The sequence below is a fragment of the Phocoena sinus genome, chromosome 4 (assembly GCF_008692025.1).
Source record: "Phocoena sinus isolate mPhoSin1 chromosome 4, mPhoSin1.pri, whole genome shotgun sequence".
In the NCBI taxonomy this organism is placed as follows: Eukaryota; Metazoa; Chordata; class Mammalia; order Artiodactyla; family Phocoenidae; genus Phocoena; species Phocoena sinus.
This window is the reverse complement of record NC_045766.1, coordinates 10,474,511-10,493,019: the sequence shown is the minus strand read 5'-3', so window position 1 is coordinate 10,493,019 and position 18,509 is coordinate 10,474,511. Positions and strand designations below refer to the sequence as shown.

Sequence of the window (18,509 nt, the reverse complement as noted above, 5' to 3'; positions counted from 1 at the left end):
TGAGGGAACTGCTGGAGTGATGGAATCTTCTAAATCTAGATTGGGAGAAAGGTTACATGGGTGTATACATTTGCCAAAACTCAACACTATACACTTAAAGTCTGTGCATTTTACTGTGAATTATATTTCAATTAAGAAAAAGGAATATAGGGAAAAAGATACACAGAGGAATATATACTCAGAATCGTGGAGAACAAAGTACAAACACTGTCAGGATTCTCAATCTTCATCCTCAAGAAGGGTATTTTGTGACTTAGGGAGTAACACTAATACCATCCTGGGAAATAGATGTACTAGAAAATAATTAAAAACAAAATGAAGAATTTATAATTAGATAAACTGGGCAAATACAGCATACTATAGATGCCAGGCTTGCCTTAATTATTTCCAACTGGAATTCACAACGCATACCTTTAAGTTTCTGAAAAGTGTGTGGAATACTTAGGTTCCATCAGCAAGAACAGAAAAATCAAAGCTATAATTTCGTTTCACAGAAAAACAAGAATAAATCCAGTTTATGGTTGAGGGTGGGTAAGATGGCACCTAAAGAAGGCTGTAAACACAACGACTAAGACTGTTTGAACCCTGGGTCCACTGTTGGGGACATTTAATTGTGTACCCCACAATTCATGTCGAAGCCCTAACCACCCCCCACCACAAAGCGGTAAAGTTAAATGAGATGATAAGGGAGAGACCCTAACCTGATCAAACTGATGGCATTCTAAGACAAGGAAGAGGGAGAGAGAGATTCCCCCCTCCCCGACCAAATGTGAGGACACAGTGAGAAGGCAGCCATCTGCAAGCCAGGAAGAGAGTCCTCATCAGAAACTGACCCTACTGGACCTTCATCTGACACTTCTAGCCTCTAGTCTGTGAGAAAAAACATTTCTGTTGTTTAAGCCACCCAGTCTATGGTATTTTGTTATGGCAGCTGAGCTGACTAATACATCCATCATTTACTACTCAGAATAATATACGTCAGTGCCATATCACAATAGCAGTGATCTCTGAAAATTTAGAGAAAACTAAAGAACTCTCTAAAGACAGGAGATTCAAAAAGAAAAACAAAAAAAAATTTTTAAAGGGTAAATTTCTGGAAATTACAAACCAATGAGCCTGATGTCTTACCCTAGTAAAATTCTAGATTTTATTAGCAACACATTACAAGCATTTAGAAAAAAAATGCAGAGATAACCAAGGATATAGTTTTACTAATGACAGAATTACCATAGTAACCTTGATCCCGATTTTTCCATTATTAGAGGGTATGCATGTGTAAGAAATGCTGCAGGTGTGCCTTGACTTCAAACAAACAAGTAATAACCTATGATACTGATTTAAATAAGATTAAGAAATATGGAGGTGGGGTGATAACAAAAGGTTAACTAATTATATCCAAAGAGTATTTATTTATTCATAGCTTAGGGTCAGGCACAGGGAAAAGAAGGGCTAACACATTCCAAATAAACACAATGTTTGGGTGAACCACTAATACCTCACATGATAATATATTTTAAACTCAGTTATCTTGATAGAACTAAAATGTTAATTCCTGGAGTTAGGTTAAAAAAATAAATGCATATCCTTCAGAGGATCCAGTGTGATGTGGATGGATAGACAGATAGAGAAATAAATAAATACACACACACACACACACACACTCACAAAGCCCTAATATTCAGAAACTGATTTATTCAGAAGAATACTCAGCATTTATGGAGAGCTAGATTGTATGCTACACTTCAAGATTGACAGTCACAAACCAGTGGTGGAGAAAAGATGGGGCAGCCAGACAATATGACCAGGTGCATGGAAACCATGTCACGGAAGGAGAGCTGGGGAACTTGGTATAGTTAACCCGAAGCAGTCTTTCTAAACCCAAGTTCAGTGAGGGAATTAAGCCTTAAGACATCCACTGTCTGTGAGGAGTTAACTTCCTTACTATGCATCTTCAGCAATGCTAGTCATCTCTGTCCTTGGGAGAAGTGAGAAAATAGTCACTCTAATCATCTTCTGTAGAGCTTACTTCTTTCATGGTATCTCAAAAACATAAACCAAAAGCTACCTAAAATTTTGCCTTTTTATATACCCCTTTGCGGTTATGTTTTCTATTAAATGAAGTAAGTAATGTAAGTATAGCTTTCTTTTGCTCTTAGGATATGACAAGAATAATTAAAAGAACACCAGTGAAACTGATAAACTTGACTAGGTTTCCTAGCAGTTTCTCTAATCATGGCATTTTCCTTTTAAAAGAAAAATAATCCTTAGGGCTTAGGGTTTACAGAAGTTATATTTTTATGGAATGGTTACATTTTATAGCTGTTTCCCATAATCCTGCAGAAGAGTTGTAATACTACATAGCCTAGTAGTTTTTTAGGATGAAAAGCCTAAGCCTTTTTTAGGTTGAAAAGCTTAAACTTAAACTTATTAGGATCTGTTGCTTTCTAACCTACAGCTTGCCCTTAAGTTCAAGCCACATACATAGTTTTAAAAAATCAGCAGTTAGGTCTGTGGGTGGAACCTGCAATCTACCTTTAACATTAATTATTTTTTTAAAGAATCTTTGGCCTGTTTTACAATCTCTATGAATATACAACGTGTTCTTTCTGATGATTTAATTTGACAAAACTCCACTAAATTTAATAGACATATTTCCAAGAGTCATACCAAAAAATAGGTAAGTATGACTAATTTATCAATAGGTTGCCATGATGGCAACGTTTATCTTCCTTAACCGCCTTTATTTAAAGAAACTTCACTGCAAGAGGGCTAACCACTAACTTAAAAACATTACCATGAATTTCAGAGTTCAAAGTATTTTGGTTAATAGGTCTTAGTTTTCAGAATTCCCAGATTTGCCCAAGATCACACAGCTAGAAAGTGGCAGGTGATATCTGAAGCCAGTGTCTCCTGATCCAAGTCCCACAGTTCACCAGCTGTAGCCACCAAGGACCACCGTCCCCTCTCGATCCAGAGGCTTATGGTCAACAGACCGCCTCTGTCACACCGCAGCATTTACAGTTCCTCCCTTCCAGCCACCTTCTCCTCCACTCCTCTTCACTCACCCAACTCTCGTTTGGGGTTCAAGGTGTACTTCGAAATGAGGAATACAAAGAAGAATGAACAGAAAGGAGTGCCCCCAGTTCCTCCTGGGGAAACATCCTCCCAAGGCATGTGTTCCCCTTCTCTCTCCAGAACTATCTGGCCCCATGATGGGGAGAAGCAGCAGTAGCCACCCTCCCTCGTCTCCCACAATTTGAATAACTGAAGAAAACATTAATTTATACAGTCCCACCCTTTATTTAAAAAATGTTTTCAACTATCGTAAGATAGGTAAAAGGGGTGCTTTGGGCACAATGCATTTGTAAAAAGCACCCAATCACCCAATCCATTTTAGAAAGGCAGTAAAATGACAGAAAAAAAGAGGGTCCAGGTACTTGTGTCATCTCTGCTACTCAACAGCTGAGTGGTTTCTGGCAAATTATTAACTACACAATTCCTTAAAATATCTATCCTACAAGGATGTTATGAGGACTAGAAGATATGACAAATATAAAAATGAACTTTCTCCCAAAATGTCAATTATCTTGAAGGTCAAACAATACACAGGATTATAAATAAAAAGGAATTGTTCTTCCTCATAAGACACCTAACATATTTTAAGATTGTATTTAGAACTGGCAACATGTGAAATCAAGTAATGTTTCTGAAACTAATTTCAGTGTTTACCTAAACAATATTTCATTTAGTCATTACACACTGTTGAGATTATTTCTTGAGCACAACCAGCAGAACCTCTGCAACACGTCTCTTAGGCTACTGTGAACCAGTCAGCAGAGAAAAGCCTTGAGGAGGAATTTGTAAGATAGAAAAACAACTGCTCTCTTGTAAGAAGTACAGAAGGAGGGTTTTCTATTCTCTGCCACTTCAGACTCTCCAAGAGGCCTTAGTCACAAAAGGAAAATGGAACAATTAACTTGGTTTGAACGAATTCCAAAGTAAAGTGACCAGTCTAGGTATTTTCAGTTGCTTTTTCCTTTTTTGAAAATACAGAATTTGAATATGGACTCATAGGCAGGCCTACTTAATGATTTTATATACAAAATATTTACTAAGAGAAATTTCATACCTCACTACAAGATGCAACTGCTCTGTGTAAAGGTGTCAACCATTTGTTGTCTTTGGCATTAACTCTAGCTCCTGCAACAAGAAGAAAAAAATAAATTGAAATATTTTACATAAAATATTTTAAGTAAATGTCCTGAAATACTAGTTACATATAGTCCAAATTGGATAAATAACAACTGAAAATGTAGTACTTCATTTTTATACTTTCTGCTAATAAATCACCCTTAAATTACAAAACAAAACTATCCTTTTTAATTGATATAATTATCCAGTAAGGTATTAGCTCTTTTTATTAAAAATCAAAGAAACATCATTTTATATATAGTCTAGAAAAGCCACCTTTATACAGAGCACATCCAAAATGAAAATCAGACCCCAATGTAGAATTTGTGTTAAAAACCTCAAATACTTAAATACATGAATAAGAATACTAAGACATAAAACGTAGACCATTACAAAGTCTTCATTATAATTCTTTACTAATGAATGTATCATGTTATAATGCAATACAGTAATATCAAAATAGTTCTCCAGTAATGATTAAAAATGCTTTAGTACTATAAAGTTATTTTATAAATGGATACAATGGCTATAAACTTAGGGGAAAATACTGAGAAAGGAAATGAACCAATCCACATGTCTTTCCATGTTCTACCTAAAGTTCTAAAGTAGTAATAATTAAAACAAATCAACTATGTATTTTTTGTTTAAAAATCATTAAGTCAATGGACACAAATTTTCCTTAATAGAATGGAAATACAATTTAGTAAGACAATAAGTGCATTATGTAATTTGAGGGGGAAAAAATCTATCATCTATGTAAAATCCACTGATTTGGTGCTTAAATCCCCACCAAACAGAAGCAGCACGCTGTGGGATCACTCTACGTAGAGAGAAACCACCTTGACTCTCAGGACTAGAGGAACTTGCAACAGGTCCTGCACTATGAGCAATCCTAGATTTACATCTAGAATAATAACTAGCTAAGTGAGAAGAGGCTTTAGGAACCTAGTCCAACCTCCATACTTTCTAGATGATGAAATGCTGGTACAAGCAAGCAGCTCACCGCCAGAGCCAACTACAGCAGAACCAAGGATAGAACTCAGACATCCTAATGTTTACATTGTTTTGAGTGTGAGGTTCTAAGTAATAATCAAGTGCAGTGACTCCAAGTTACAGCCCGAATAACCTCTAGCTATAGGTCCCTAACTAGCTGTATGATCCCTCTGAACCTACATTTCTTCATCTATAAACCAGATCCCCTACTACCTTGTTACAAAAATTAACAGGGGAGTTCCCTGGTGGTCCAGTGGTTAGCACTCCGAGCTTCCAACGCAGGGGGCACGGGTTCAATTCCTGGTCAGGGAACTGAAATCTCACATGCAGCACGGCAGTCAAAATACAAACAAACAAAAAAAAAACCAACAAAGAAGATTAACATACAAACCAATGTACCTAGTACATGTAGCACAGATACATTAGAGGTAGATTTTATAAGTCTGAATGTGAGAGAAAATGAATGAAAGGCAGGTGTAGGAAATCATCCACAAGTGCAGCAGTTGAAGCTGAACTCTGTGCGGGCAGGGCCAGTGAATCATGAACCAGCAGGAGAGCTTTCAAGATTGCTTAAAGCTGTGGGAGAAAGAAAGGGAGTCAGCAAAATAAAGAACCAGCCAGAGGGACTTCCCTGGTGGCAGAGTGGTTAAGAATCCGCCTGCCAATGCAGGGGACACGGGTTTGAGCCGTGGTCTGGGAAGATGCCACATGCCGCAGAGCAACTAAGCCCGTGCACCACAACTACTGAGCCTGCGCTCTGGAGCCCACGAGCCACAACTACTGAGCCTGCGTGCCTAGAGTCCATGCTCCGCAACAAGAGAAGCCACCACAGTGGGAAGCCTGCACACCACAACAAAGAGTAGCCCCACTCGTCACAACTAGCGAAAGCCCACGTGCAGCAATGAAGACCCAACACAGCCAATAAAAAAAAAAAAAAAAAAAAAAAAACAACCAGAGCCAGAGACAGTGGTATATTAATGTAATAAACATATAAACAACTACTGACCAGGTTCTGTGGAGACCAAAATGGTGAAAAGAAGCTTTTCTGACCACAATAAAGTCAGCATTTGTTTTGGGTAAGAGCACGAACACTTGAAATGTTCACGGGTCAGAAAGTTGGAGCCCTAGAGACAGTGAAGAGGCTCCTTCCTTCTCCTCATTTATCACTTGGAACTTCAATGGTTCTCTATAATCCCTGTAACTCTTTCTATGATTTTGTATTTATGTGCACAGTAGGAGGGCAGGTCCTGGCATTAAGGCCTGAAGGGTAGTGACACAGACACTCAAAAGACGCAAGTACCCTGGAAAGACAGAAGTAGAGAAGAATGAGGCCTGAAAATGGGCCTCCAACAAATGGGAAGGGTCAGAAGTCTGATTCAAGGCATTAACCGACAAGGAAATAGAATGTGGCTGTCACAAAAAATGAGGATGATCTCTACGTGCTGATAAAGATCTGAGAAATAAAAAGTAAAAATAGGGCTTCCTTGGTGGCGCAGTGGTTGAGAGTCCACCTGCAGATGCAGGGGACACGGGTTTGTGCCCCTGGTCCGGGAAAGATCCCATATGTCGTGGAGTGGCTAGGCCTGTGAGCCGTGGCCACCGAGCCTGCGCGTCGGGAGCCTGTGCCCCGCAAGGGGAGAGGCCACAACAGTGAGAGGCCCGCATACCGCCAAAAAAAAAAAAAAGTAAAAACAGCAATAAGTAAGAGCTGTATGCATAATATTCTTTACTTCTACATAGAAAAAGGAAGAGTTAAGTATCTATATTTACATTTGCAAAAGGAAACCCTGGAGGAAAGCTAAGACATTAAGAACAGCGGTTGCCTATGTGTTTGCATTGGTGGTGGGGGGCAATGAGAATTGGATGATGTGATGGGGAACTAGGGTAGAAAGGCAACTGTGCTGTAAGCTGTATACCTTTAAAGGTGTGTATATTTTAATTCGGAAATGAAACTGAAATACTACATGTTCAAAAAGTGAAATGTACTGAAGAGGAAATGAAATGAAAGGAGTGGTCATGAAAAAACACTCCAAGAATTTGGCTTCAAGTGCAAAGAAAAAATTGGAAAGCAGGAAGAGGGTGAAGATAGTCTGTCTTTCTTTTGGAAATGGGTTATCAGATATACAACTGAAGGAAGAAAATCTAATATTTATGGTGCATTTGGCAGCCCAAAGTAAAAAACCTGCTTGCTTCATTCTTCCATTTTAAGTTACAATAATTAACTAATTAATTAAATCGTCTTTCTTTCTCTTTTAATAAAAAATTCAAAGTTAATTTTATCAAAAACATGAGTGACTATAACAAATAATCCACTAGTGGCTTAACGAGGACACAACATGCTGCCACTTGCAACTAGTAGACAACTTGATAAAAAATTTGGCTTGCTCTTTTTTAAAGATTCTAAAGATACTTAACTGCAGGAAGATCAGCACAATGGGATTTTAGACATCTAATCATATCCTATCTCAGAAGACACTCATGTTAAGTCATCTTCTAGTAACACTAATCAGATATTTTAATTCCTTGGAAATTAAAGGTCAAGTATGTGAGTAATGGTTGAGCTATCTCTAAGGACACAATACAACAAATATCTACCCTGCCCACATGGGTAAATTAGTATGTGCTTTATATATTAACAGACGAACATGGCATAGCAAGGGCCATTATAAGAGCAGCAGTTGGCTGCACGATGAAAAATGGCTTAAGACCAATAAACATGGCAGTGCACATCAGACGTCCAGGCTACCAGAGCTCATCTCATGTGAGCTCTCTGAAGGTAACCAGACTTCTGTTCCACACAGAGCTCCAAAATTAGCTACATATTCATATACACACTACAAAGTAATTCCAGTAATGGAAAAGACATTTCCAGAGTAAAGTAACTAATCCAACAGCTGAAAACTAGCCACAAAGAAGATGAAGACAGGAAAAAGAGAAGGAGAGGGAAGGGAGAGAGAGAAGGAGATGGGAAGGGGAGAGGGAGAGAGAGGCGGGGGATGGAGGGAGACAGAGAGGAGGAAGAGGGGGAGGGGAACAGACCTAGGGGGAAGGGGAGAGAGTGGGAAAGGGGAAGATGGGGAGGGAGAGAAGGGAATAGGGAGGGAGGGAGGGCAGGAAAAGAAAGAAATCCTATCCACTGAAAACACAAAATAGTCTTCCTAGACAGAAATAAAACCAAATGTAACAGCTCCAGTAGCATCATCACAGGCTCTCTACCCGGCAGAGTATAATATTTGTGATTCCAAAGGATGATCTTAAGTCACAAGAAAAGATTAATTTCTTTACTATTTGCTAATCATTAAAACAGGAAAGAACATAAAATAGCAGCGCCATCTCAATTGCTGCAGTCAGGCTACCGGGAGACCCTGTGGTAGGAGAAGCACTGCTGTGGAAGCTGAAGACAAGACAGCAATTTGAGGATGATGTCACTGATGACCACTGCAAACTGACACCCAAAGAAAGCCTTCTGAGTGCTAGCAGCATATCTAGAAAAACCCAAGGTTGTTATGCCTCACTGTATAAATCAAAGACTGTCTTTACTAGACTCCCTTTCACCCACAAATCCATCAAATGTACATCAACTAAGCTTTCCCTTAAGAAGAACAAGCAGCCAGAACCTACGTCACATCAAATATCTGAATTTGGATTCACCTTTCCAGAAGAGAGATGTGATCAGATTTCCAATACGTTAAAAGCAAAAAGAAAACAAGCAAGCAAAAATCAACTGCAGGGTCATCCAAACAGCTTGGTTGTATCCATTTGATACCACAGTTATATTATACAGAAAAATCCAAATAACCTTCTTCCTTTCACCCAATCTTTTCATTTACTAATTCACACATATAAAATATATTCTGAAACAATAGTTTTTTAAAAGAAAAAACATATTTAAGGTAAAATTTCTTCCAAAATTAGATAAATGTCTACTACACTTAGAGATAAAACGAAAGTAATTTTAAAAAATAAAAAATCTGGTTCACTTTTATCAGTCTAGCCTGGGCTCTTGCCAGCAATGTAGCTGAAGAGAGGTCTGGACATATGAGGAGGCAGTCAGGGGTCAGCGGATGGAGCCCAGGAGTAAGACCTGTGATCTAATAATGGCTCTGTAACCAGCCGGCAGACCTGGGACTGCTCCTCATATGCCTACGCCTTCATTTTGGTAATAATAATCCTTGTGTGTGCGCGCCCATGCGCGTCTCTGTCTGTCTCTCTCTCAAGGGAGGCTAGGCCCCAGGTTAAAACAACACAGGGAGCACCTGTTTCTGAGCTCTACAAAGTCAGGCACCAAATCACAAATGTCCCATGTGGCTCTAGGTCTCATTCCGCAAGAAGACTAATTCACCTGCTTTCTCCCTAATCTGATCACTCACCAAGATCTGCCAATTCTTTGATTTTTGAACCTCAGTTATCAGTAAAATAAGAGCTGTGGTAAATGATCTCTACGATCCTTTTCCAGTGATAATATTCTACCCTATTTTGAAATACTCAGAATGTTATTTCATGCTTATTAAATACCTTGCCTTACTTTAACATTAAATAGGTAAGATAATATCTTTATAATCAATGTCAGGGATCTTCAAATTACAGCCCACAGACTGCCAGCCACCTATTTTTAAATAAAGTTTTACTGCAACATAGCTACACCTATTCACTTACGTGTTAAATAAGTAGCTTTCACGTCACAGGAGTAGAGATGAGTAGTTGCCAGTGTGTCTGTATGACCCTTCACATAAAAAGTCTATCAGCCTCTGATCTAGGTGAAGTACCTGAGATTTGATGCTATTAAAATTATTTCTATTTTCCTATTTGTTTGTAATAATTATAGTCCCACTAATAATTTTCTAAAACTTCTGTTTGCAGAGCATAGCTTTTTTCTCTGCTCCTAAGCCGCAGAGGAGATAGTCCCTATACAGTGAGCTGGGCCAGGAGCCAAGTACTTTTAGCACTCTTCCCAAACTGGAAATGATGCTTTCCTTTGGCTGTCTACCAAAAGCAGTGGCAAAAGCTTCAGATTCTGTTTTCAGGTTGGGGGAAGAATGAGCAAAAAGCAAGTACATTTCCACTTTTCCACCTGTGATGCTAGACCACGCCCCGCCCCCCCCTCCACCAAGCTAGTGCACTGTATCATTTAAGAGGGTGTTATGGATATATAGATATTGTGGGTTGAACTGTGTCCCCACCACCAAATTCATATGAAGTCCTAACCCCAGCACCTCAGGGTCTTCACAGAGGTAATTAAGTTAAAATGAGGTGTTTTTTTTTTTTAGCATGGGCCCTAATGCAATATGACTGGATCCTTATAAGCATTAGAAATTTGGACATAGACATGTACCGATGGAAGACATAAGAAGGCGGTCATCTACAAGCCAAGGAGAAAGTCCTAGAACAGATCCTTCTCTCACAGCTTTCAGAAGAAAATGACTCTGCCAACACCTTGATCTTGTACTTCCAGCTTCCAGAACTGTGAGAAAATAAATTTTGTTGTTTAAGCCACTCATCTTGTAGTAATTTGTGATGGCAGCCCTAGTAAATTTATATACCAACACTGCAGTCTTCCAAAGGTCACACACTTTAGGTCTAATTCTTATTACCAGAAACACAGTATACATATTTCCTTATTAAGAACTTTATTTTCTATAAAAGGCCAATTAAATGATTAACTAATACAACACATTATTTAACCACCTAACACATGCTATAAACAGCCTGAGGTATTGGTAAACCTATGTTTGAAAAATATAAGCATTACACGAATAGCTCCCATAGAAATATCTATATTTAGGCAGCCAGTAAATTTAGTCCTTAAAACAGAAGTTCTTCAACAAAAGTTATTTTCTATACAAATTTTACTAAATGCTAAGTAGAAGGGGGTGGGTAGAGTGTAGAGGGGAGCACAGTTCAGACTGCAGCAGAGTTAAGAGTAAGATAGCCTGAACTCCACAGTCAGATAGCCTGGGTCTGACTTACTATGCTGGCTCTAGCTTTTATTAGCAGTATAACTTTCAGCCAGTTATCACATCTCTAAACGCTTTCACTTCCTTTATCTATAATAATACCTTCCGAGTTGAGGATAAAATGAGGTCATAAATGAAAAAGCTAAATTTAACACAGTACTTGAGATATAGTAAGCACTCACTGCTTCCAATTACTTTGCTCCATTCAATAATAATTGTAAGAGTAATTCTACTAGACTCTAGTGTTACTATATAGATTCTACGGAAGGATTCACTTGTTTGATTACATATAACATGTCAAAAGTTATACCCCTCATCCATGAATCTTAAAAATGCATCATGGACATCAAGTGAAGTTTCTCCAGGAAGGCTGCCAATTCGACTAAAAGAGCATGTTTGTGTGCATGCTCTTTTGCCCCCTTCTCTCCACTGTTTGTGTCCTAGAATCCCTATCTAACACCCTTTTAGATGATCTAGAGGTCATCCACAGGAGAATCTCCCTTTATAACACAGAAGAACAAAGTAAGGCTGTGCTACAGGAGAGATCAAGCAAGAATCTTCGTTAGTTATTTTTTTAAAGGTTTTTTTTTTTAAATTATGTGTATCACAAAGTTATTTAAGTCAATAAATTTTTAAGGAATTTCGAATGTTCTGATTCTTTCCACTGCCAATCACCTTAGTTCCTCCAAACTCATAATCTTCAAGATAAAACAGCCCTTTCAAAAAGAAGCTATCATGTGAGTCAGCCCACAATTCTTTTAGTTAGGCTTCTTTGATCTCCAATGAAATATGGACACACTTCAAAATTCCCCACCTGTAATCTCTGGGATCCAATTTCCTCAAGCGATTTACTTTAGGACCGTGTTTAGGGTCAGGCGATGGATCTGCCTGGTTCTGAATTTGACACCCTCTAAAAATGTATTAGGTTCAAATCATATTCACTCCTAAGCCATCACACCCTAGAACAGTACAGATCATTGGGATATGCCAATACTTAAGATAAAAAGTCTGTTAGGTTTTTCATAGTTTACTTGGCAGCTCTGTCTTGTAGTTCTTTCCCACAGATCTAACAGGTAGCTCTATGAGTAAAGGAAACCACACAGTTAATCTATGAGGCATTTTTTGCCCCACCCCACTCCAAACAGATGTTCTGGAAAAAGCATATTCCTCAATGATATATAATGGCAGTCCAGTGGTTAGGACTCCACGCTTTCACTGCTAACAGCCCGGGTTCAATCCCTGGTAGGGGAACTAAGATCCCACAAGCTGCATGGTGTGGCCAAAAAAAAAAAACAAAAAACAAAAAAACTTAAAGGATTCAGCACAGGACTAGAGCAAAAATATACAAAAGCAGAGTAAACTGAGCAAAATACAGTTAATAGGTAAATATATTTGAAAGAAATTATCCCAGGAAAGGAGAGGAAGAATTTGTGAACTACTCTTTATACACAACTTCAGAGAAATTAAGTTCTGAACAGAGACCTCAAAGAAAAGCTCCAAGAAAGAGGTAAAACAATGCAAAGAGATGAGAGCTGGCAGATCAGGAAAGAGAAAAGGAAAATAAAGCAATCAAAGATAAAAGCCTAGAAACAACAAAAAGCAGAGTAGACATGTCTTACAACACAGTCAAGAATCTGAAGCCACAGCCAGAGTGAATCTTTAAAAAACTAGGTCAGCCTCTGTCCCTCCACCTAAAACTCCCCATTGGTTTTCCACATCACTTTAAGGGCCAAAGCAAGTCTTTACCTGGAACACCCCCAACCTCTGCTTTACCTCCTACTGCTTTTTTTCACTTGCCTCCAAACATGCTACACCTCACAGTGTTTGTTCTTGCTAATCTCTTAATTTCCACTAACATCTGCACCATATGCAAGGCTCGCTTCCATATTTGCTTATCTCCCCGAATGTCACTGAATCCTTTCCTGATAACCCAACACAAAATAGCAACTGATCCCCACCCAACATACCATTCCTTTAATTTTTCCATAGCAATTATCAACACATGACAAACTATATATTAACTTGCTACTATCTCCCCCATTAAAACATAAACTCCATAAAGGCTGGGACTTCTTTATTTTATTCACTGCTCTACCACAGCACCTAGAATGGTACCTGCTATGCAGCCAGGCTCATTAAGTATTTGTTGAATGAATGAAGGATAGGTAAAAGGAAATAACTTAAAACTAAATTTAAAGACAAAACTACAATCAGAAAATAGCTGATAAAGACAGATGAAGGATATCCATTTTAGTAGCAAAACACACTGCACAAAAATTTACTGACAGAAAAACACACGGAAATAAAACATGTAAAGATGCAATGAAAGATATAAATGAAATAAAAATCCGAATTTCAAAACTAAAAGTGTACATTCACATAATGCCCTAGCAAAAAGAATCAAGAGATTTAGCCTAGGAAAGTTAGCATGAATTTCAGGGATAAGGAATTGAATCCTACAGGCATCCAGGCAGAAGAGAATGGACTATGGTGGTGGAAAGTGTAATGGGGGGATGGAATGTAAGCAGAGAGGAGCTCAATTCAAGACTTTCACTCAACGCTAGAAGACAGTGGAGTAACATCTACAATATTGAAAGGAAAAAGCATAAATTGAGAATTTTATAACTAGCTAATCTACCCTTCAACTAAATTAAAAAAAAAGAAATGGTCCAAAATAAATAAGAATACAATATCCATGAGCTCTTACAGAAAATATAAAAACAAAAACTACTTGATGATGAGGTCTATTCAACCAAAAGACATCAAAATTTTAAAACCTGGGAATAGAGAAGCTATGAATAAGGACAGAGTGTGTGTGTGGTAAAACAGCAGGAATTATGATTACAAATTAAACTGTAACGTCGTAATTCTTGACAATGGAAACACAAGAGTGAAACAAATTACAAAACGTTACTTCCTAACTTCTCACCACAGTAGATCAGAAAACCACCAAAACCTGAAACATAAACATCCATGAACATCGAAGTACACGGCTCTAAGGAATGATCAACTTCTTTATATTCTTCACTTTTCGTTTTAGAGAACTATTTTAGGAACTATTTATTCCTTGCCATGGATACCAAAGTAGTTTTTATAATATGAAATTATAGTAATTTACTTTATTGTGTGTTCTTATTGGAGCATACCATGACTTTTGTATAATGCAAGAGCTAAATGGAGATTATTATTTCACATTGCTTAATTTTCTTAAGATTACACTAAAGTTAACCTAATTACTATTGTAACATGTCACTGGTAACTAACATGAAGGGTAAGAACAGTCTGCCCTAAACTTTTCAGTAACAATTTTCATTACTAGTTACAAACAAATTAGCCTAATCTTGTTGTCTACTTTCCCGTTCATGTATTTAATTCTCTTCCTTAGGGAATTATCAGGTCAAACACTTAGTTTCAATTCTAATTTATAACTTATTAAAAATCCATTCAATACAATTATAAGGTTATTTTGAAATCAGGGTATGTATATTAGTGTATAACTTGGGCCTCAACAACCATGGCATTCAAACCAAATTTAAGCAGAACCCGTGAAACACCACTACAGAACCTCAAGAGTGTACATATACTGTTTGAAGACTACTGTTCTGGGTGATAATTATTTTTCCCCCAGTTTTATTATATAATTGACATATAACATTATATTAGTTTAAGATGTAGAACAAAATGATATGACATATAATATAGAAATGATTACTACAATAAGTTAACATCCATCACCTCACATAGTTAAAATTTTTTTCTTGTGATGAGACTTTTAAGCTTGCATCCCCAGAACTATCTTATAACTAGAAGTTTGTACCATTTGACCACCTTTACTCATTTCCTCCACCCCCCACTTGTCTACCTCTGGCAACAACCAATCTATTCTCTGTTTCTATCAATTTGGTTTTTGTAGATTCCACATATAAGTGAGATTATGAATTATTTGTCTTTCTCTGACTTATTTCATTTAGCATAATGCCCTCAAGGTCCATCCATATTGCTGCAAATGGCAGGATTTGCTTCTTTTTTCACAGCCAAATAATATTTCAATGTATGCATTTACCACATCATCTTTATTCATCCATTGACATACATTTAGGTTGTTTCCATGTCTTGGCTATTGTGAATAATGCTGCAATTAACATGCCTGTATCTCTTTGAGATGGTAATTTTGTTTCCTTTGGATATACACACAGATGTGGGTTTGCTGGATCATATGGCAGTTCTTTTTTTAATTTTTTGAGGAACCTCCATACTGTTTTCCACAGTGGCTATACCAATTTATATTCCCACCAACAGGGGTTTTCCTTTTCTCTACATCCCTACTAATACTTGTTAATGCTTGTTTCTTTTTTTTAATGATAGCCATTCTAACAAGTATGAGGTGGTATCTCATTGTGGTTTTGCTTTGCACTTCCCTGATGATTAGTGATGTTGAACACTTTTTCATGTACCTTTGGCCATATCTCTGTCTTCTTTGGAAAAATGCATATTCAGTCCCTCTGGCTGACTTTTAACCAGATTGGTTTGTCTGTTTTTTGCTACTGAGTTATATGAGTTCTTTATATATTTTGGATATCAATCCCTTATTAGATATATAATTTGCACATTACTTTCTCCTATTCTGTACGTTGCCTTTTCATTTTGTTGGTTTCCTTTGCTATGCAGAAAGAAGCTTTGTAGTTTGATATAGTCCCACTTGTTATATCTGATTTTGTTTTCTTTGTTTTTAGTGTCAAATCTAAAATATCATCGCCAAGACTGAGTCCAAGGAGCTTACCCTGTATGTTTTCTTCTATGAGTTTTATGATTTGGGGTCTTATGTTCAAGCCTTTAACCCATTTTGAGTTGATTTTTGTGTATGGTGTAAGATAGTTGCCCAGTTTTCCCACCACCATTTATTGAAGAGATGGTCCTTTCCCCATTGTCTATTCTTAGCTCCTTTGCCTTAATCGATCACAATATGCACAAGTTTATTTTGGGGCTCTCTTTTGTTCCACTGATCTCTGTGTCTGTTTTTATGCCAATACTATACTGTTTTGATTATTACAGCTCTGTAATACAGTTTAAAAATCAGGAAGCTCCAGTTTTAATGTTCTTTCTCAAGAATGCTTTGGCTACTTGGGTCTTTGTGGTTCCATACATATTTTAGGATTGTTTTATTCTACTTCTGTGAAAAATGCCACTGGAATTTTGATAGGGATTGCACTGAACCTGTAGAATGCTTTGGGTAGTATGGACATTTTAACAATATTAATTCTTCCAATCCACGAGCACAGAATATCTTTCCATTTCTTTGTGCCTTCCTCAATTTCTTTCATCAATGTCTTATAGTTTTCAGTGTACAGCTCTTTCACTTCCTTGGTTAAATTTATTCCTAGGTATTTTACTCTTTTTGATGCAATCATAAATGGAACTATTTTATTAATTTCTCTTTCTGATAGTTATTAGTATATATAAGCACACAGATTTTTGTATATTGATTTTAGATCCTGCAACTTTACTAAATTTGTTTATCATTTCTAATAGTTTTTTGATGGAGTCTTTATAGTTTTCTATATGTAATAAGTCACCTGCAAAAAGAGACTTCTTCCTTTCCAATCTGAACACCTTTAATTTCTTTTTCTTGCCTAACTGCTATGGCTAGGACTTCTAGGACTGTTGAAAAAGTGATCAGACTGGGTATTCTCACCATGCCCCTGATTTCAGAGGAAAAGGTTTCAGCTTTTCAGCTTTAAGTATGTTCACTGTGGGCTTGCCATACATGGACTTTATTATGTTGAGGTATAGTCCCTCTACACTTACTTTGTTCAGAGTTTTTACCACGAGTAGGTGTTGAATTTTGTCAAATGCTCTTTCTGCATCTATTGAGATGATCATATGATTTTTAGCCTCATTTTGTTAAGGCGTGTATCACATTGATTGATTTGTGGAAGCTGAACCATCCTTGCATCCCTGTAATAAATTCCACTTGATCATGATGTACGATCCTTTTAATGTATTGTTGATTTAGTTTATTAATATTTTATTAAAGATTTTTGCATCTATGTTCATCTGGGAAATTGGGGTGTAACTTCCTTTTTTTGTAGTGTCTTTTTCTGATTTTGGTATCAGGGTAATGCTGACCTCAAATGAGGTTGGAAGCGTTCCTTCCTCTTCAAATTTTGGAACAGTTTGAGAAAGATAGGTATTAACTCTTCTTTAAATGTTTGGTAGAATTCACCTGTGAAGCCATCTGATCCCGGATATATTATTAAAGCAGAATATGCCTCAATTAAGAGGAAGCATTATTTTTCTCTTGAACCTCCTCAGTTCTTACCTCTAGTAAATTTCAGCTGAAAACTAGTGAGCTAGCATCCATAGAGGAACAGACATCTTCAAGGAAGTACGTCAGTGATAAAGTTATTCATAAAGAAACTAATATAAGAATATTAGCTTGGTCCATAAGTGACTGTAATTCTATAAGATCATGCAACTTGTTATAAAAACCACATTTAAAAAACTTTATTAATTTATAATGGCAAAATTCTATTCAGGCTACTATTTAAGAGGATTTTCACTCAAAATTTCTCTCAGTGCTCCTTCTCCCAAATATCAAAGGAATGATACTATCTCTCCAATTGCATTATGCATATATCTGTGCAATCTGGCAACACAAGCACAATTCAAACATAGGCATCCTTTTTCAATAAATATCACTTACGATCAGCTGGATACAACAAACATATTTCTAAGCTCTCTTTGATTGCCTGTTTTAGGACTGCAAGAAGTCTGACCACCATAGGTGCTATTCTATAGGACACAGTTTTACCATTATTTCATATTGTAAGGTCTTGAAGAGGTTAGAAGAAATTTAAAAATAAAGTACAATTTCCTAAAATATATTTTACAGGCCCTCAAAAAGAATTAGACACAAGCTATTTAAAGACATAAATCTTGCTGGCATCATTTTCAAAATATATCTACAATCACATCTTTCCTAATCCCCTCCAATGCTGTACTAGCTCCAAGCTACTATCACCTCCTCGTTGGAGAACTATTATCATCTCCCAGCAACTCTGAGGTCAATGAAGCCTTGTATGACTACTCCATATAGTACCCAACTTATATAATGCTCATCCCACTCCATTACAGCTGTCCCTCAGCATTTGCAAGGGATTGGTTCCAGGACCCACTGTGGATATCAGAATCTACAGATGCTCAAAGCTCTTACATAAAATGGCATAGTATTTGCATATAACCTATGCATACTCTTCTGTATACTTTAAATTATCTCTAGATTACTTATAATACCTAATACAATGTAAATGCTATGTAAATAGTTGCCAGTGCATGGTAAATTCAAATTCTGCCTTCTGGAACATTCTGGAA

At 37.2% G+C, this 18,509-nt stretch overlaps 1 protein-coding gene and 1 non-coding gene across 7 annotated transcripts in view; both read right to left on the bottom strand.

Annotated features, from left to right (window-relative positions):
- ANKRD28 (ankyrin repeat domain 28) overlaps positions 1 to 18,509 on the bottom strand; it is a 175,981-nt gene that overhangs the window by 60,766 nt on the left and 96,706 nt on the right. For 5 of the 6 annotated variants that reach the window (XR_004349733.1, XM_032630908.1, XM_032630909.1 and 2 more), the window contains exon 4: positions 4,130 to 4,200. Coding sequence is in view for 2 of the 6 variants with exons in the window: in XM_032630908.1 (XP_032486799.1) it covers positions 4,130 to 4,200 (71 nt within the window). In the remaining 4 variants the exon portion in view is untranslated. Of the gene's footprint in view, positions 1 to 4,129; positions 4,201 to 5,397; positions 5,497 to 18,509 lie in introns of all 6 variants that reach the window. The other variant, XM_032630910.1, reaches the window with a different exon arrangement.
- LOC116753716 lies at positions 12,177 to 12,311 on the bottom strand. The gene has a single exon (XR_004349818.1). It is a non-coding gene; the product is annotated as a small nucleolar RNA SNORA18 (small nucleolar RNA).